Below are 22,154 nucleotides of genomic sequence, written 5' to 3'. Positions count from 1 at the left end.
GTTGATTTGTGTATTCAGGAGGTTTATGACTACACAATTGTCGATTAGTGTTCCTATGATATCCTTAGTGTGCAAGATTAGTATCTATCAATGCAAGCTTAACCGAAGATGACTTGTAGCCTAGAATGAGTAACCGTTGATGTGTCTGTGTTTTGTTTTGTTTTTCATTTTGCTCGGAGTGCAAAAGTTCAAGTGTGGGGGAATTTGATCAGTGCATTTTGATGCACGTTCTTCCATGTTTTTACTTAAGCATTTCTTCGATTTGCTTTGATTATTTTTATGTTTTAATGTGTTTTCATAATTTATGTTATTTTTGCACTTATTTAATTTTCGTATTTAATTTTCAGCATTAGCAGCTTTCGCGGGAAAAATCATATCTTGAGCTAGGAGTATCGGATTGAGACGTTCTACCATTCGATGCAAAGCTAAGAAAAAGATCTACAACTTTTGTTCATAAGTCGAGAGCTGGATCAGAATGTAGCAGGGCCAGAAAATTCGTTGAAGTTGCAGCATTAGTCTTATTTAAGTTTTGGGTCATTAGTTTTGGGCTTGGGTTATGTTTTCGATCCAGTTGGGTTGTAAACCAAATTCCTTGTTTTCCATATACCTAGCAGCCGCATAACATTAGGAGGATCACTATTCACGAAAGACTTGAAAGCTTTGGCAAGAATTCTCATGAAGAACTAATCGATCCAAACAATTTGTTGTATTCGGGTTTCGATACCTTGAGATTTTAGTAATTCTTATTCAGGTTTTTTATTCCTTTCAATATTAATATATGTATTTTGTTTGCTTAATCCGATTTACATATGCTATATTGATTTAATCCGATTGATTGTGTGATCTTAACTATAGTCACGATTTCGTTTGCTTAATTCGTTATCGAGTCCGTTTAATAAATGTTTGCTTAATTCATGAAACTTAATCCCGTTTGCTTAATTCGGATAATAGGAACATACAACTTACACTATCAATTGCGCTTGTCAGTTGATATTATAATCGAATAGGAATAGTTAATCTGCGGTTGGAATTACGATAGTCGATGATAGGCAAAGACCGAATCAGTAAATTGTTGCTACAGCTTATTTCAATAATCACTTATTTTAATCTATTTTTTTATTGAATCCTAAACCATCCAAAACCCCATTAATCGTTACTATCATTGGTTAATTCATTCAAGAATCCTTGTGAGAACGATAATCCGAGTCAATGTATCGTTAACTACGTTTTGTCAAAAATACTCGTTCTTGATCCGCGCGCGACAGCGGATCATTGAGATTGTAAGTCTCATACTCTTTAAGCTATTGTGTGAAAATATTGCTTCGTTTTCATTTATGAGAGCTAGGGGCATACTTGTTGATTTTATCCAAGTTAGAGTCCTTCTAATATATGATATAAAGGCCCATGTTTTCATGCTTGTGAGTGGATGGTTAAGTGTTCTCCAAAAAATGACCAATTGCAATTCCCTTTTTGATTAATAATATCATTTACTAACATTTTAACTTTACTTTAAAGTCATTTATCTTATGCTCTTTATTTCTTGCTATTTACTTTATGCTTTTTTTAGCCCATATCATATTTGCCCTTTGTCCACTTGGACCTTTGTTTATGTTTATGCTCTTTTTCCTTTGTCCATTTGGAGTTCCTTTTCTCTTGAAGACACTAATAAAAATGAAAACCCCTAAAAAATTGGTTCTCTTGATTTTATGGACTAAAGGTTACTATCCTTAGAATTGTTATGGAGTTATGGACTTAGAGTTAGGAATTTGACCTTTGCTTTGGGAGATTGTGATATGAGACCTTGGGATTCACCTGATACCTTTGACTTTGGATTTCTCTGTGAAGACTTGACTTGGTTATTTTGATTTCATCTGATACATTAATTATTCTTTGCTTATTTGACTTGCTTGAGGCTTAATCCAAAGGAGGGAATTCCTGCTTGACTTATGTCATAAAGCTTGCTATTTCTTGGTTAGATCTTTCCTCCTTAGATTTTATTTTATGCTCTAGGGTAGTCTCTTCTTCTCCCATCTTTCTTTAATTTTCAAATATTCTCCCTCTTTTCAAAATCTACTTGTTTTCAAACTTGAACCACTTTCTTAATAAACCTTGACCTTTGTCAAGTGATTTTCAATACATTTTTTCTAATAAAAGTTAATCCATCTTAAGCATGTTCAAACCAATTTCAAAATACTTAAGAAAATGTATAACTAATTCAAATTATTTTGTGCCCATTTGTGCACTTTTCATTTTAAAACTTTGATGTTTAGACATGAGTCATTTCCATAGTTGAGATATAATTCTCCTATCCCCATAGTATTGACGATAATTCTTTTCCATCTAAGAGAGTTATTGGCATACTTATGGATCTCTATCCAAGTTAGAGCTCTTCTCATGTTGATGCAAAGTTCTCATACTTGTGGATGACTAGTTGAGTATTCTCATTAAAATGACAAAATATCTTTTCAGTAAAATGAATGAAAACAAACATCTTTGTTACTTTTACCATGAACTATGAGGTTTTGATCCTCCATTACACTTTGTTGGTACGTAGGCATGAGACTTCAAAAGTCTTGGCAAACACAAAAATTAAGAAAACTATTTCTTTTCCCATCCCTCCAATATTTTTCAAACAACATCTTTTTAAAAACTAAAATGTGAATATTTTAAAAGATGTTCCCATGGAGTACCATAGATGTTTAGGATGCTCATACATTCGCTTTGCATAACTAACCCTCGGACCCTTATCTCTTTTTATTAGTTTTTTTTTTTAATTTTCTTTGGGTTTTGTTCGTACTTTTTCCCTTTTTCTTTTGGAAATAATAAGTGTGCGATGACGACTCTTGCTTTATGTGTTAAGTTAATCAATAACTTAAACTCAAAAATTTTACCGCTACACTAGTGACTGACGATGCTTGATAGCAATCAGACTGTTATGCCAGTCGTGTATTATGGTTGTTGTGAATGTGATACTCTTTAGGGTTTTAAAAGATATGTATGATGATTTAGAGTCCCATTTTTTTTAGGCGAGAAGTATTTATATACGCTCGCTTTGGTCAATGTTGTAGAGTTAATGGGCAGTTATGCCTTACCTTTATGACCAAGGAAGGAGGATTTAACATGTCATCCACTCTTTTATACCTGGAATCCCACTTAATTTCATAATTTTAAAAGTTCCCATGCTCAAAATTTGAATTAAATTTGCATACAAAATTTTCGAAAGTAATTTCAAAATTCTGGTACAATTAACTAGTAGTGTATTCAGAATTTCAGGTATGAATTCATGCTAGAATTTTCAAAAAAAATCGGTACGCTTGAAATTTTAAAGGTATTTTTAAAAAGTATTATGTTATACCGAAAATTTCAACCAATATGAAATTTCCATTAGTGCAATTTTATAAGATTTCCAACGGTTACGATTTTGAAGACAGTTTTGGACGACTGTGATTATACTGACCGTTTTGTGTGGTCAAGAATGAATTTAAAGTTGTATAAACAAAGGTCATTTGTTGTTGAGAAAAACATCTCAAAATGCCCCTTCGTCAATTTTTGATTAAGGAAGAAGTGTACTTCAGTGGTGTTACACCTCCAATATAGTTCCAGCTTCTGAATGACACCACTTCTCTCGTTATCGGGTGCTACAGGGTGCACATATCTGCCCCTACTCAGCCAACCATTTCCAATGTGAACCAGTTAAAACTACTCGTCTAACCCGTAAATGAAAACACTCAGCCTCAGCAACCCTAGACTGGGATGTCTCTCTATCTGTGGGCATGCTTGCAATGGTGTGGTCTTTTCCCTTAGACTTCACTGCAAAATGAAAAAAAAAAAGCAAAATATTAGTTAATTACCGCCAATTTCAAAATTTCCTACATATCACTGGAAATTCTAAAAATTAAGGAAAAACTCCAACTTTATTGAACTATCGGAAATTTAAAATTCTCGGAACAATGTTATATATATATATATATATATATATATATATATATATATATATATATATATATATATATATATATATATAATTACTCATAATAAAAAATAATTTTATACCATTATTCAATGACAAGGTGCGGATCTCATCAAATTATGTTATTATTTAAAACAAAATTAAATAATTTAATAGATTAGTGATTTTTTATTTAGAGATTCTATAAAAAAAATTAATGATAACTTGTGTTCTTAAGGCAAAAGTTTATATTAAAAATTACAATTATAAAATTAATTTTATAAAATATATATAGACCGTGGACATCCACTAAACTCATTATCTTTTATTAAAAAAATTTTGCTTTTTTTCCTTAAAAATAATTTTTATAATCAGGTTATTTGATTTGTTTTTACCAAAATTAATTTAAATATATACTTACTATAATAGAGGTACAATGAGTTTATTTAGTTTGAATATTAATTCATTTAATTTAAATTTAAAGATAAAAAATCAGAATCAATGAATAATATTCAGTTTGATTTACATTTTAGAATGATTTTTCACAAAATCTAAATCAAATGAAGGGTCTGTTTTAGCTTTAATTTTATTTATTTTCTTTTGTATTTTCAAAAATAAATTGTATAAAATTGGTTTTCAAAATCTTATAAATTTTATTTATATTTATTTTTTCTAAATTTAAAGACTAGTTTTGATATATTATAATATAGACATACGTTATTAAAAATTAAAATATAATCGTAATTACAATTTAGACTAAAAATTGTATCTCAAAAATGATATTTATGAAAAATGATTTGAAATGACTTCAAAATTAAATAATTTTAAAAAAATATTAAAATCCAAAATAAGTTTTAGTAAAATAAGAAAATATTTAAATTAGCATTTTAAAAACTATTTGAACTTAATTTACATTTAAATCTTTTATGAATTTTTTTTAATTATTTTTCCATAAAATTTTATTTCATTATAATAATAATATTTAAAAGTTAAATTAACCGGGCTCCAAATTTTCAAAAAAAGAGTTGTTGTATTCATAGAATCATTAAACATAAAAATAATTGTATTCAAAAGCAAATTACTAAAAAAAATTGGCTTTTGAGAATTTTTTGAAAAAATAGGTCATTTGAGTAAATTTAATTTTATATATATATATATATATATATATATATATATATATATATAACACAAGAAGAAAACACAAGCAATAGCAGTATCGATGAATTGAAGAAATTTCCTCTCTTTGTAAGCGGAATCAGCCGAAGCTATCACCACCGTTCAACTCGACCATGGATTATTTGCAGAAGCAATCACCGTCGTTCAACTTGACCATAGATTATTTGTAGAAGTAATCACCGCTGTTAAACTCGACCACGGATTATCAACATAAGAAATCATCACCGTTCAACTTGTTCATGGATTATCAGCAGAAGCTATCACTGCGGTTTAACCAGTGGTCTGATTCAAAGGTTAGCAGAAAGTATATTGACGATGATGTTGCCTTCCATGTTCTTTCGAAACTCCCCGTTAAATCATTGAAGCGTTTTGGTTGCGTACGCAAATCATGGTCCATTTTATTTGAAAATTCTCATTTCATCAATATGCTCCGCAACCATTTCATATCTCATAGCAATTCCGACGATCATCGTACATACCTCCTCATATTTAAACGTGATTGTGCTGATCGTTACCATCCTGAATTGCATTTGCTCGATAGTAGAATCAAATTAACTTTGCCACCTCCATTTCAAGAGGATGACTTTTATCTTAATATTTTGGGAAAAACAAGTGTTAGCGGTGTTTTTTGTATCGGGACAAAGGATGTAAGGGGAGATTCTAATAAGGTCAAATATGTATTGTGGAACCCAGCTATCGAAGAATTCGTTGTCATTCCTCCTAGCCCCGATGAGCTTGTACCAAAACACCCTCGCCTTGGCGTGTTTCATGGCTTTCATGGGTTTGGTTATGACCAAGTAAGAGATGACTTTAAGATGATTCAATATGTAACGTTTGATAGCTCAAGTTGTAATGACTATGATCCTGATTCTCCTCCACCACAAGGTATAATGTATTTCTCCTTTTTTGAGATATATAGTCTAAGAAATAATTCTTGGAAGATACTCCACATGGATGATATGGCTCAATGGTGTGTTGGTAACCCATTTAATGGGGAGGAATTGTACATGAATGGTGCATGTCATTGGTTGGTTAAGGGTAAACATGATCAAATATTTATGATGTCATTTGACATGAGTCATGAGGTGTTCTTTACAACGCCCATTGATGATTGTTTGTGCTAAAGCTTATGAATATGACTCTGATTGAATAGTCTCTGGAGGATTGTCAGCCTTCAAGATTCTCCGCTCAAGTTCTGAAGCTTATGAAGAACAAGATCTGAAGCCTCTGAAGACCAAATTCTGAGGAACTGTGTCAAGACTTTGAAGACCGAGGTTCTGAAGATTTTGTCAACTAGTCTCTTAATCATTCTAAGCATGCTTCAATATCATTTCGTCAGAACTCTCTGAAGATTAGAAGATAAGATCAAAAGGTTTTTTACATCAGAAAAGTAGTACACAGTACAAGAGCACCCTTCCTTCCACTATTGTACCATTTTTTCTCCTATATGTAAACCGTTGCACAAAGAGACAACTGCAATTTTCTATTCCAATTCTACCCTCCAACTGATATTTCAACTTCCTATATAAAGGAGGCTTGGAAGAATGGAAGAAGCTTCTAATTCACTACACTAAAATTATGCTCATACACACACTTTTGCTGAACTTCATATTATTTTTGTGTATAGTTTTTATAAACACACAAGAGTGTTTGCTCGTTATCGTGTGAAGATATTCATTGTATTTAACTTGTTTTAATATGATTTCTTAGATTCAATACTTGTAAACACAAACTTGTAAATCTCAAAGTTGTTTGAGTGGTTTCCTTGAGTGACTAGGTTTTAGTCAAATAGACTCAAGAAGACAAACACGGTTTGTATTTATGGTGTTTGTCATCAGTTTCGATTATAGTGTATTAAGTCCTTGTTGAGAAGGAAAAATCACCTTGGTAGGGTGGACTGGAGGTATCTTCCTTATCAGCAAACCAGTATAAAAATAACTTTGTTAATTTTCTTGTTCGTGTTATTGTTTGATTGAGTTGGTTTTGAAAAAGCTTTTGTTTTAGAAACCCAATTCAAACCCCTTTTTTTTGTGTTTCTCGCCACCTTCGCCTTCTACCCTCAAGTGACCATTGTTTTGAGAACAATATTCCTTTAGTTGGAGTGGATTTCGAATATGTTAATATCCTCTCTATAGCATCCATATGAGGCTTACGTGGATCATAACTACTACAAAATAGACCTTTCGTCATACTAAACTTCAACGGTCTGTTTGTTAACCATGGTAATACCTCAATTACGGATGCGATTTTTTATTTATATTTATGAAAATACCTTGCATTACAGTCAAACTAATAAATCGTGATTATACATTTATGGAGTGACACAGTTCGAATCTCAGATCCAACAATTTTATACTTTTTCTTTACAATTGATGTTGTGCTTATAACTATAATATATAAATTAAATTGAAATACCTATCACCACGGTTGATAGTGAGAACCATTGTGAAATTCATTACATTTATCACGGTTTTTTAATACAAACATGGTGAAATTGTTTACATATTTATAATATAAGCGAATTAGATCTCGCTTCTTGACAATATCATCGTATCTATCACAGAGAAACCCTAGCACCCATTTTATCTCTTCTTCGTCATTAGCTCTCGCTTCATATATAAAGGTATTCTACTTCTTCCTTGTTCGATAGTTTATGTTTTTTGTTGTTGTATATTGTTGTACCTTCTGATGGAACGGGAAATAAGAAGATTCATTTCAGGAATCTTAACCCTGAAAAGATGAAGAAGGTAGAAGCTATTGTGAATGACCTTATGAATCTGAATGTAACTAACTCTGAATCTGATGAAGACCTTGAGAATTGCAAGAGTTCAACTAGGCATGAAGATTGAAGACTTTGTTATGTTTTACATGATTTGTTGTTAGTCGTTGTTGTTGAATTTTTTTTATTTGTTATGGGTAGTTGTTGTTAGTTGTTGTTAACATTTTGCTTTTTGTCGTTGCATGATTTACTTCCTTTTGGGGTTAACAATGTACTGTTGGTTGTTGTTGCTTATTATGTTACAATGTTAATGGTAGTTATGTTGTGGTTTTTATTTTACAATGTACTGCTTATTTATGTTAACATGCATTTTTTGTGTGGCATGATTTACTTCCCTAATACTTTGTTGTTTCTTGTTATATTATAATATTAATGCTAGTTTATATTTCCAAAATTGGTTAACTCATATTATGGGTGTGGTTCATAAATGTTTTGTTTTGCTATGGAGAAATAGTAGAAGAAGTATGAATCATTTTTGTAAGTTTTATATGCCTTGTACTTTTTCTTCCTCGCAACAAAAAGTAGATCAAATTCAGATTATTCCATGATTTTTTTAGGAAAAGGTATGTTGTTGTTGTTTTATTGATATATATGTTGTTGTTGAGTTTATTATAATGTATGTAGATTGTTTGTTTCCCTCCCTTCATTGAACATGCATTCATTTAAACTGACTTAGAAAATAATAGTCCAAAAATTAAGTAATATTTGGAATGCAACTTAGATCATACATGATTTTCAAATTGCATCCATCTCATACTTCATCTATATCGCTCTTTAAAACATAGAACTTGGTTTATTGCCCCAAATTCTTCAAAACAATTGTTTGTTCTCTATTAATTTATATTGCAAAACATCAAATCTGTTGAGACATTAAATCATCTCCATTGTTGTCATCATAAAAATCTTCATCATTGATAAAAGTAATGATGATGATAGCGACGATGATGATTTAGAAGTAGTCAACATATTGATGCTTTGCAAAATAAACTAGGAATGAACTGTTGCTTTGTAGAATTTGGGGCATTGAATCAAATACTACATTGTCGCGGCGCAAAAAATTAACCCAGACATGTTGCACGCTCATTCAACTGTTTTTGAATGTGAAAAACACTGATTTGATCAAACTAGGTAGTTTGGAAACAATATGGTCCTCGATTCAAACATCATACTCTACTTAAAAGCCCAGAGTAGTGCAATATGATACGCGCTTGCAACTTCTCACTCTCTGGTGTTCCCTCAGTGGTTGATAGCTAGAGAAACATGGATACTAAATGTATTCTAAATTATTAAAAATTTCCTTCTTTCGTGTGCAATATTAAATATTTGGGTCTGAAGGCTTCAACTTTTGTTAGATTAGGTAACTAGTTATGGATAATAAACAGAAAAAGCAGATAGCAACGTGTTAAGTTAGATTCTCAAGAGTTTTGAAATTATGCTTAAATCATTTGCATAGCTTCATTCACTTAAAAATTAGTGCAGACCTGTGACACAACAAGCAACATTCACCATCCACATCATCATGTGCCAATTCATATTCTTAGTTGGAAGGATTCATGTTAGAGGTCAACATGACAAGGCCTAATCTAAATCAATAATATGGTTTAGTTCATAAAATACGATTGAATTATCTTACAACAAAAATGTACTTAAACAATTCATTTTTAGTGAAAAGCACTTATAAATCTCTTCTAAACAACCTAGTTCTTGGAATTTGTGAACAATTTCAAGAATTATCGGATCTTTGGATAGAAGATAACATAAAATCATTACAGATTATGGAAGGAAACCATCACTGTTCATAGGTAGCAAATGCAATTCAAGTAGTATGAATTGTGCATAATTCCATGAGTAGAGTGATAGTTTTTTCCATTTGATAATCTAAACTGTTTCACATAAGGAAGGAAGGTACATGAGCAACATGTCTGAAGATGAAGATGAAGATGAACGGGTAGACATTGAAGCTAATCTGTTTGATGGAAGGTTGGAGGGTTTGGCTAAGTGGTGGTTATGGTTGCATCCTATCCTCATTACTTTCAGCCAGCATGTAATTGTTTTCGTTGGTGTAGTGTCCAAACATGTCCCTGTGTGGTAGCTTCTTTGCATGTTTTTTGCATTCCTTAAGTTTAGGACCATCTATTCACCCATTTTGCTATGTTTACATCAATTTTTTTTCTTTTAGGTTCGAATATGTGAATTGATATGGTTTTTGTTTCACAGGTTTAATTTTAATAATTAGGCAAATTGTTGTGTTCGTAACTTGATAATAAATATATTAACTTAGTAGAGTGATACTGCTACTATGCTTTACATGTATTTTTGTGCTTTACATGTATTTTTTAATATTAAGAGTCTCACTTTACAAGTGTTTTCAAGTAGGGACAATCCTCACCTTACAATTCAGTTTTGTAGGGATGAGTTAGTCCCAACCTACAATTTCTAAAGATGGTATAGGGTCTGGTTTAAGATCCATTGGGCCACCCACCATTTAGTTCCAGGGTCCATACGTAAATCTTGGGCCTGGGAGGGGGTGTTAAAAGTCCCAAATCGGACAATCTATGGCCTGAACATCAAGTCTTAGTCCTGGTTTGAGCAATAGTGACTAATGTAGATCTCGGGACGTAAATAGAGCAATATTTACTAAAATTTATGTTGTTTATTAATGTCATTAAGGTTACTAGGAGCGAAGTGATCTCTGAGTAATAATGGATAGTAGTAAGCATGTATGAGTTCCTCTCCCCACTTGAAAGATGGGGTATTTATAGGAATTCTTGATTCCTAGGGCTTTCTTGGAAAAGGTCATCGCCCACCCAGTCAAAAGGTAGAAAGTTGAATTCCTATTCCCAAGGGATACATGAGTCAGTAACTATCTTGACTTTCCCATTATCCAAGACATGTCTTATCCAATGTTTCTTCTTCCCATGGGCGAGGAAAACGTAAGGGCGTGGTGATACCTCCCTTCAGGAGACCTTTCACCGTCACCCATTTCCTAAGGCAATCCTAAGCTATCTCCCTAGGAATGGTTATTTGCAAATATAACACAACACAATCCCTCAGACACGAATCCTTCGGGAGAGGGCAAACTGTTTTTTACCATCAGTTAATGGAAGTATTTTGAGGACTAAATTTCTTCTAAAACCTCTCCGTGTAGGAAATCATTTTCACATAAAATTCTAATAGAGGCCATATTGGTTTGCTTCTAGTAACAAAAGTATCCTCCAAGTGTTGAGCTTGGTTACTGGGGTAATTGTCTCTTGATAATCTACACCATAAGACTGAGTGTAACCGTTACCCACTAGTCGTGATTGTAAGACCTCAATTTTGTCCCTAAGATCCCTCATGTTATCTCATGATCTGCATTGGCTTTGAGACCACACTTTGGTATCCTCCCCACCCCTCATTCATTGGGTTTGTATTGGGATAGATCACCAAGCACTTTTGATTGTATCATACTTTATTTTTTATTGTTTTCTAACCAAAATACCAAAAATATGTCTATGTGTACCTTTGTAGGTGTGTGTCCATTTGTGCCCCCACCAAGTTGACAACTAGGGTTTGAGACCCTCAATGCAAGAGATCAATAAAGGAAATGTTCAAATGGTTATAAGCATCATATATGGATCTCCATGTTCTTCATTTGTCAATTTGATCAATAATTCCTCAAAAGTTTGAAGCTTGTTTGCCTTGGAAGCCCTAATTCATCTGGGTATCTTGTGTGACTTCCTCAACAAGTTTTTTCATCAATTGATCAAAGATATTATGGGATACTTCATTATACATCAGATGGTTAGATGGTTATAGATGACGATGGTGGATGAGTTTAACAGAGAAGAGAAGTGAAGTGACAACCCTCAACAAGGGTGGTGCGGAAATGCATGACCATAGTCATGTAGCACGCACGAAGCGACAACAACTAGAACAATATCGCATGTGAGTGATGCATAAGTTTTTTGGTTTGGCCAAAATAGAAATGATATTCTCTCTGATAACTCCTTCATGCTAATGCCAAAACAAACCCAATGAAAGAGGGGTAAGGATGATGTCAAGGTATGATCTCAATGCTAATGCATATGATGAGATAGCATGAGGGATCTTAGGGTCAAAATTGGGGTCTTACAATGGTTCATGGTGGTTGACCAGAGAAAGTCAACTAGTCAAAATTAGGGTTCTCTAGACCCTATCTCCTACAATTTATGTCATATGAAAAATATTACAAGCGCAAAGTTACTCTAGATGACATTCCAAAAAACTTTCATGTTGAAGTCAAGACCTAGTTTTGCTTGGAAAGTCATTTTCTATGGTGAAAGACTATAGGTCATTTTGTCTAAACCCTAGTTTGGAGGTCAACCTCCCAAGACCATAACTTGCTCAATGTTTATGAGATGAGATCAATTAAAATTACATGGTCAAATTCAATATGTCTACTTCAACTTTGATGTTTAGAGGAAGTGCAAATTAAATTTGCAAATGCATGTGTCAAGAGGAAACAGTATAGGTCATTTTGAACCAATACCATTGAACAAGTGATTTTCCTCAACTTCTAAAATGCATAACTCCTTAATGCCAAATCTAAATGAGGTCAAATTCATGACCAAATTGAAGAGGTTTGAAAGAGATACAACTTTGATGAAGGGATTTTTCTCATTTGAAATCCATAGAAAAAGTTATTTAAGGTGGAAGAAGTGAACATTTGACTTGGGACTTAGACAAGTTTCAAATATGTTTGATTTCCCAAACTTCCACCTCAAAATTGATCATGATCCAAGCTTTAAATGAAAAAGTACTCAACATGAAAGTTGTTCCCCTTTATCTCATCTTTCAAAAAATCAAATATCATCTCATTTGGATTAAAATTGAGGGACTTGCACATGGGTGTAAGTTAAAGCACCATCTGGAAAATTTCAAGTTCCACTTTCCATATACATTTGCATGAGCTTCTAACATGATTTAAGCATGAAGTACATTGAACTTTGGATCAGATGACATCATCTCATGAGACTAATGCATTCCCATGCATCCATGCAAGGGAGAATTTGAAATTTTTCCAAATTTGGAAATGTGCAAATATCATTCACATTGGCTATAATTAAGACCCTTCAAGATCAGAAATAGGATCCCTCTTGCCCAAGATTCGACCCCCTTCTTCCCCAAACACCATTGAAAGCACAATCTTGAAGGTTTCTTGAGAAACCGAGTTTCAATTCTCCTTCTGTTTTAGAATTGAAACTCCAAGAGTCCAAGCTTTTTAACCATCCAAATCATATTTTGCAAGCTTCTAGAGTCAAGCCAAGCCAAACTGAAAGCAAGATCAAGCTAATCTGAAACTCCTCGAAGGTGAGACTTCAGAAACTTTTCTTCTTTGATTCTCCCTTATTACTCATCCATTTTGACTGATTGTTGGTTTGATGAAGTCCTACCAATGTAGGCTACAAGATTGAGTTTTTTTGAGGTCAAATCGAAGTAACTCAGTTCATGATCCTCAAAATTCAACCCCTGTATCTTTTCATATACTTGGAATTGGACAAAATTGAGGCCAGATTTGAGCTCCTAAGCATTTTTTTATTTAAATCCATGTCTTGCCTTTTCATTTTGGAGATGGTTGATGGTGGACTAGTTTGGTTAGGTCCACTAGAGAAGAAGACCGAAGCTCTGGCTCCGGTGATTTATTGTCACACATCTCAGCCACATGATCCATTTAAAATATTTTAATCTCAGCCTTTGGTTCTGATTATAATTGTTGCAGCACGCTTGACCTGGTGCATGGTGGACCGCTTGTTTCTCACCATCTGATATGCCACCTCGATTAATGAGGGAGATCAGATGGTTCTCATTTTTTTGAAATTCTGTTTATTTCATTTAATTGCTTAGTTTTAATTAATTCATATTAATTTCATTATTGATCCAAAAAATATGGGACTTTCACCAAAAAAAATCAAATATTTTTATCTTTCATTTTATGAATTAAAACTATTTTTTGGATCAATTTTGATATTTTTCATGATTTAATTGTTTAAAATACTTCTGACTATTAAAAAATAATGAAATTTTTTCTCCAAGGTCTTTTGGCCTTGTTTGACCTATGATAAATCTATTGGCCATTTATTTGGTGTTTTGAAGAGGTTTTTGGTTTTCGATCAAACATAATTTAATTTAAATGCATTTTAATTTGGTTTTTAATTGTTTAATTTAGTAGAAATTATGTTGAGCCATTTTTATTGACTTGTGAAGTTTGACTATGTGTTTGGGCCTAGGACAAGGTTGATTTGACTTTTGTTGGATTAAAATCCTTGGATTTAGGGGATTGATGAAATGTACATTTCATCTCCCAAAATGAATGAATGATTTTAATTTGATAAAATTCCTCCCATGACCAATTTGTGTTTGTCTCACCATCCCTCCCTCTTCATCTTCAATCCCTTTCTATCCTAATCATCTTATTGACCAATGAAGTCTCCATATCCTAAGGTTAATTGGTTCATCAATGTCTTTGTGTTAGATGAACCAATACAAGTATGGATGAGATTAGGTCCACCCTTTGATCATTTTATTTTGTGTGTGGTATGTTTTAGGAGGAGGGTCCATCATACCATATCTCTAACATGCATTGACACCAAAATTTCTATTGCCTGGCCTTAGATAGTTGTGACTTCTACATAAGTCCAATTGCGATTGCTTAACATAGTGCTAAATTTTGACTCAAAGGCATAGAATTCTAGTAAGTGAGATTGTAAGTCTCCCCCTTTCATGGTATTGTGTGGAAAGTTGGCCTTTTTTCATTCCTTTGGAAGATGTCTTGGTTCAAGGACCCATGCTTGTGAATAGAGGGTTGAGTGTTCTCCAAAGGATGACTTAAACAATTGAAAAGCAAAACTCCACTAACATCTAATCAAGTAACATTTGACTAACTTTTATTATTGTTGCTTTTAATTTCAAGTCATTTACTTTATGCACTTTAAATTCAAGCCATTTATCATTTGCCATTTTACATATCATTTAACTTGTTTATATTAATGTCATTTTCAATTTGCTCCCTTGAGTCATATATTGTGATTGTATATACTTGTTTGTGTATCTTGTTTGTGCTTGTGGTCTTAGGACATTAACATGCCTAATAAACAATAAAAACCCCTAAAAAATGTTTGTGTGGACTGTTGGATTTGATCCGAGCTTTGGACTTAGAATTAGGCAACATTCCCTATGCAAAAGGATTTGGCCAATGCCAACATTTCTGAAACCAAGTTCTTGTGATTTGAAATTTCATCTGATCAAGTATTGGGATCCACTTGAGTTCATCTGCTACATGGTCTTGATGCAAATGCCACTTTGAACCTGTGTCTAATGCCTTATTTTGAGCTATTCACGGAGTATGTCATCTTATACATGGGGAGATTAAGAAGAAGACTATGAAGTTGCTGGCTTGGATGTTGCTATATTTATTTGATGCCATGCTCTTCATATTTCTACTTGCTTATTGATATTGCTTGATTATAAAATCCAAAGGAAATGTGAATTTCTATATGACATTCTTGTCTATTGGATTACATCCTATTGGTCAGATAGTTTCAACTCTTAACTTTTAAATTTTTGCTTAGTATTAGTCTCTTCATCTCCTCCCACTTCTTAAATTTCAAATCTCTCCCCTTTTTTTCAAATCTTCTTTGGTTGTGTTTTCTAATTTAGACTCTTTACTGCAAATTAGAAACTTTGGCCTTATGTCATTGCATTTTCAAAATCTTTTCTTAACTCAAACTTGTAAATGAATCTAATCATATTGACTTAAAATTTCAAAAAACAAAAAGAAATAACACTCATTCAAACTCTTTTAGGCCCTTTGTGCCTCTTTCAAAATTTAAACTTTTGTTAAAAGCAATTCACTCACTTTGAAATTGATACCACGAACTACGAGGTTTTGATCCCTCATTTCTATGTTGGTACGTAGGCACAAGTCCGAAGGTCTAGTCAAACACAAAAATTTAATTAATGAATTCTTTTCTCATCCTCACACTCCATTAATTGCAAACATCATTTTATACCAAAACACATACACACATAAAAAAGGGCTTCTTAGGAGTACCTAGGACACTCTAGGTGCTAACACCTTCCCTCTGTGTAACCAACCCCCTTACCTGAAATCTCTGACATTTTATTAGTTTTGATTTTAAAACTTCTTATCTTTGGGTTTTGTTCGTAAGTTTTCCTTTTCCTTTGGAAACATAAAAGCGCGGTGGTGACTCTTGTTTTATTGACGTTAAGTTTATCCATAGCTTAATGGTCATGAATTTACCGCAACACCTCTCAGCAACCAAATTTCTAACTCTATCAAAAGTAATAGTTCTAAACTCTTCCATTTGGTAGTTCATGTAAGGTGGAAGGGTTGGGCATATAGCAGAGTGAGGTGTAGAGGGACTAGGTAAAGGTAATGTGTTAGATTCTGACACAACATATTTTGTCGCTGAAGGTGAGTTGTGATGGTCAAATTGTTCAGAATTTTGGACAGGTTGTAGTTCTAGTAGTTGTCAGTTGTGGATCTTTTGGAGGTTGGTTTAGAGTTACTTGTTCAACCTCATTTTGAGTAGTAATTGTGTGAGTGGGGATTTCTTGTTAGTGTTAGGGTAAATTTTGAGGTTCAAGTATTGGCTGGTCTTAGATTCCTTTATCATATTCAAATATAATAGCAATGTCAGATTGAACAAGGTTTGGTTGGGAAGGTTCAACATAAGGTGTAGTTTCCATAGGGATGACTTGGTAAGGCATGATGCTCATAGGATTCAAGTCGGATTTACCAAAACAGTGCTAGAAGGCTTAGCACTAGACACCTCAATGGGTGGTTCAAGTATAATGTTGATGGGTGTTGGTTGTTCTGAATTAGACACATAAGCTGGTTGGTTATGATCAGAAGATAATTCATCAGCTAGGTGATTTGATAATTCCTCTAGAACAAAAGAATTTAATATTATATATGAGATATAATTAAGATGAGTACCTATTTTCATACTAACTTTAGCATATGAAATAGGTTGAACTTCCTCCTCATAGGCCTCATGAGTATGAACGACAACTTCTTCTTTTATATCAAGAGTACCAACATTAGAAGGACACTTAGCTTCTGTAATATCCCAACATTGTTTTGAGAAGTGGAAAACAATGAAAATATAAAAATGTGCGTGTTAACCGGTTATCACTGAAACAGAATTTAATTTTCTGTCTATACAGAATTTGTCACCAGTGGGGTTCGAACCCAGGACCTCCTTGAAACTCCTTGAAACTGTACAAGCCTTACCACTAGGCTAGAGAGGTTGTTGTTGAATACTTATGCAATGAATAAATATTAATCTAAATCTTGATTAAGATAGATTAATGAATTAATTGAGCATTATAGCTCCGTTTTGGATGCGGACGGATGCGTTAGTAAGATAATGAAAAGGGCTATTATTATGATATCATATTATAGTATATTATGTGTCTTACAAATTAAATGAATTATATTTATGATGGGTGTTAAACATGGTAGATATGTTTGATTGTGAAATAACATGATTAAAAACTTTACCAAAGGAGAGTGAGGAAACGTAGGAGGATAAAATGATTAATAACTTAGTAAGATAATCTAGGTTATGAAATATGTGTGATATATGTATGAGAATACGGTATTCATTCGTACGACGCTTATGTGAGGTCGTGGACGAATTGTTGCCATGATTGAGAATGAGACGCATTGTATGGAACATGCCATGTTATTATTGGTGTATTATGGTGAATGAAGTCACCTGTGATTTATGAATTTGTTATGGTTCGTGGAACCAATGATTTGTGGAACCGATCATGTATTCAGAATGTGTATTTTCTGTGGTGGTACACATCTCTTGTGGTATGCTTAGATGAGTAAGCATTGGGATGTGGGACCAATGATTCGAGCCTCAATTGGGTTTGAGCCCCAACCATGGTGGACATGGGGGAAAGGTGGACACCTATGTGGGTTAGAGTCCCATACGGTGAAAGATACCCTAGGTGGGTTAGAGTCCCGTACGGGTGATGGTTCTTAAAAGTGGGTTTAAGTCCCATAGGGGAACCGGATATCCACCACGAAAGTCGAATCATACGGACATGCGTGAACCAAGCCTTGGCCTAGACGTAGGTCCGGTTGGGGATCGATGTTGCGTGAATCTGAATAATGATCGTGGTTGAGTTATGAGAACTCAGATGCATGTTGCCATACAATTGCGAGATAGTTTCCCCATCGCTCAAGTCTTCGCTCCCTTGTTGACTTGAGTTGGATATGAGTTGAACATTGATTAGAACCCTGTAGAGCTGAGTGGACCCATAGGATAGGAGAACTCACTGAGATTATTATCTCATCCCATCATTGTTGTTATTTTTGAGGTAATTCTTTACAGGTTGAATATATGAGAAGCTGTTATGGATGTTTCAAGGGTTGCTGTTCATTATGATCTTCCGCTGTGGAGTTGTGTGCAATGAAGATATTGTACATAGTTCTTAGATTTTTATTGTTTAGGCATTATTATATAACATGTTCCAGTAATGTTTTAGTTTGGACATGTATATATATCGATGCCATTAGGCACTTATGTTGTGACAGTACCAAGATTTAACACTTGTATGATATTATTCTAGATATATATTATACGGGTTGTTACAGTTGGTATCAGAGCAGGTCGATTCTCGACCTAGCCTTGAAACATCATAAGTAAATCTATTCCTGCCTCATATGTGTGTTTAGCCAACATGATTCTTAATATCACTGTATATAGTATTGGGCCTGATCAACCTAATATTATGTGCATGGTAGGTAGGATCATGGTTGAGCGACCACGAGGACTCCGAAGTGTGGGTTGAACTTGCGCTTTGAGAATAGGCTCAAGCCAAGAGTTAGAAAGTAAGGAGAACTAGATGGACCAGTTGAAGTTTCAGAGGCGTTGTGATTTGGGTATTATGGAATTGAAGAGTAGTGTATCATCCAAGCGATTCTGCGGTGGTAACAGCGTTAAGAAGTTAAGGATCTGTCTTGAATAAATTGTCAGAGCTTTGAGAGAGGTGTGAATTGCTAATGGAGTAAGATATACTCACTAATATGGAATAGTATTGCGCGTGATTCTGTATGGTAAAGGAGGAAGGATGGTTATGTTACGCATATGTCATAAGGTCTGGAAGTGAGGTAGTGTATTAGTGTTTCAGTTTCTAAGGCCACTAGAATATTTTAGAAGAACGAGAGTACTTAATGGAATATATATATTTGGAATGGTACCTTGTAAGTTGTTAAAGACTTGAGGGTTAAGGACGTTCAGTTTTGTTGGGAGCCTAAGGTAGTGGTGAAGTCTAAGGAGAGACTCGAGGACATGGTTGCCTATTCCAAGTGAAACATGTATGGACAAAATGGAGGTTATAAGATAAACCAAGTATGTTCAGTTTTAGAAGGGAGATCGGATTGGAGATAGCTCGTCAGCGGTTCAGTGTTAGTAAGAGACCATAATGGAATGATGAATTACCTAAAGATCAATTATAAGAGTTTGTGTTGGAGGCCGATAGCGCATATTATATAGTAATGGAAGCTCCAGTGGGCTTTGGTTGTATGAGAACTAGTTGAGGATAAGAGCAATTAAGTTGGATTTAAGGACTTCTAGTAGAATGGTTTTGTAATTGGAACGGAGAGAATTATCATAGGGAGACAAGTCAACACCGAGTGCGGAAGTAGTATGGATGTTGCAATACAACTGTTGTAATGGGGCACATTTTAGATAGAGGCACAATGGGACCATTAAGATTCATTAAGACAAAGTTATGGGCGTGTAGTTGATGATTGTTCACATCGAGGATTTCTAGAGTATGTAGTGTGTGACACACGAGGTCAGAGAGGCCGAAGAGTGGTTACATGTAACATCCGAGGGCGATGGAGTGGTTGTCGATGCATGATGCATGACAATGAGACACTCCTAGCAGCTTCTAGGGGAAAAACCGAATTCATATCGGAATGAGAGGGATCCTGAGGCTGTGCAGGTATGAGACTACATGGTTGAAAGAAGGCTTATAAGGATTAATTGGTACTACCTATATCAACAAGATGCATCTTCTTTTCGATATCCTAATCAATAAGAACTCCATAGTTAAGCGTGCTTGACTTGGAGTAGTATTGGAATGGGTGACCTTCTGGGAAGTTTCCTGGAAAGCGTGCGAGTGAGGACAAAACATGTTGAAAAGGCCCGTGTTGATTTGTGGGGTTAGTTGATAATCCTGAGAGCAGTCTGGGGTGTTACATAGTGGAATAGAGGAAGTTAAACCTTGGTGTTAAGAGAAGTATGTGATAGCAGTATTATGGTCACAAGTAAGTGTAATGGATTCCTTGTCTTGAGATGGATGTAAAGTAACATACATTTTTCGAGCAGTGAGTCTTGTATTCTAAGAAGTTTAGTTGATGATAGCCAACAAAAGATAAGCTAAGCTGGAGCATGTGGACTAAGTGTAGAATGTGGAATATTTTATGTTGCAAGAGTTTATTGGGAGGCAATAAGGATTATTCGTGGGAATTTATAGAGACAAGTAACCCCGGTATAATGCAGTGTGTAGTAGGTATTGGTTTAGAAGAAAATTCCAGTCATAAGTGCGTGGCAATGATAAGGTTCATCACCGTTCCACTCGTTCATGGATTATCAGCAGAAGCTATCACCGCCGTTCAACAAGTGGTCTGATTCAAAGGTTAGCAGAAAGTATATTGACGATGATGTTGCCTTCCATGTTCTTTCAAAACTTCCCATTAAATCATTGAAGCGTTTTGGTTGTGTACGCAAATCATGGTCCATTTTATTTCAAAATTCTCATTTCATCAATATGTTCCGCAACCATTTCATATCTCATAGGAATTCCGACAATCATCATACATATCTTCTCATATTTAAACGTGATTGTGCTGATCGTTACCATCCTGAATTGCATTTGCTCGATAGTAGAATCAAATTAACTTTGCCACCTCCATTTCAAGAGGATGACTTTTATCTTAATATTTTGGGAAAAACAAGTGTTAACGGTATTTTTTGTATCGGGAGAAATTATGAAGGGGGAGATTCTAATAAGGTCAAATATGTATTGTGGAACCCAGCTATTGAAGAATTCGTTGTCATTCCTCCTAGCCCCGATGAGCTTGTACCAAAACACCCCCGCCTTCGCGTGTTTCATGACTTTCATGGGTTTGGTTATGACCAAGTAAGAGATGACTTTAAGGTCATTCAATATGTAACATTTGATAGCTCAAGTTGTAATGACTATGACCCTGATTCTCCTCCACCACAAGGTATAATGTATTTCTCCTTTTTTGAGATATATAGTCTAAGAAATAATTCTTGGAAGATACTCCACATGGACGATATGGCTCAATGGTATGTTGGTAACGCATTTTATGGGGAGGAATTGTACATGAATGGTGCATGTCATTGGTTGGTTAGGGGTAAACATGATCAAATATTTATGATGTCATTTGACATGAGTCATGAGGTGTTCTTTACAACACCCATTGATGAAAGATCTGTTTTGAATGATGGACACTTGACGGCGTTAAATGGATCAATTGCTTTTATCATAAATCATGACAAGAATAATATTTTTCACATATCTATTTTGGGTGAACTCGGTGTGAAAGAATCATGGATCAAACTATTTATTTGTGGCCCCATGCCTTCCATTGACTGGCCCCCAATTGGATTTGGGAAGAAGGGATACATTTTTTTTAGAAAAATAGATAATGAGCTAGCCTATGTCGACTTGAGCACCCAAATATTTGAGGAGCTTGGGATTAAAGGAGAAGATTATTGTTGTTATACCGGACTTTACAAGGAAAGCCTTCTTTCGATTGGAGGATCAAGTAACTAGTTTTTTTTTCTCTTTTTATTTTCACCCGGAGGTATATTTCTATGGTTATTAGGATTTTTACCATGTATACAAAGTGATTTTTCAACTTCAGAAATTCATAATTATTATATTTTATCAATTTAATTTTAATTTGCAAATTGATTATGTCTCTATTTCATTTGTAAGAATTGTATACTCTTTTTTAATTTGCAAACTGATTATGTCTCTATTTCATTTTTAAGAGCGTGAATATGCTGAAATGCAGGTAGTGAAGACCATAACATATATACTTGAGTTTTAGGAATAAACATTGTGTAACTTTTCATGATACTGATGCATATCTCTATATGAAAACAATGTGTGTATTTTGCATCTTTAAAATCCATTACTCCTTGTGCT

The 22,154-nt window shown here is 34.1% G+C and overlaps 2 protein-coding genes across 2 annotated transcripts; both read left to right on the top strand.

Moving 5' to 3' along the window:
• Positions 1 to 5,364: 5,364 nt before the first annotated feature.
• Positions 5,365 to 6,370, top strand: LOC127096553 (F-box only protein 8). Its single transcript, XM_051035107.1, has 2 exons — positions 5,365 to 6,010; positions 6,279 to 6,370. The coding sequence occupies exons 1-2, from the start codon at positions 5,365 to 5,367 to the stop codon at positions 6,368 to 6,370; spliced, it is 738 nt and encodes a 245-aa protein (XP_050891064.1).
• A 14,185-nt stretch (positions 6,371 to 20,555) lies between these two features.
• Positions 20,556 to 21,776, top strand: LOC127096552 (F-box only protein 8-like). The gene has a single exon (XM_051035106.1). The coding sequence runs from the start codon at positions 20,556 to 20,558 to the stop codon at positions 21,774 to 21,776; it is 1,221 nt and encodes a 406-aa protein (XP_050891063.1).
• The last annotated feature ends 378 nt before the right edge of the window (positions 21,777 to 22,154 follow it).

This window comes from Lathyrus oleraceus, chromosome 6, assembly GCF_024323335.1.
Source record: "Lathyrus oleraceus cultivar Zhongwan6 chromosome 6, CAAS_Psat_ZW6_1.0, whole genome shotgun sequence".
Taxonomy (NCBI): Eukaryota; Viridiplantae; Streptophyta; class Magnoliopsida; order Fabales; family Fabaceae; genus Lathyrus; species Lathyrus oleraceus.
Note: the sequence above shows the minus strand (reverse complement) of the source record. Positions and strands in the feature narration are given on the sequence as shown.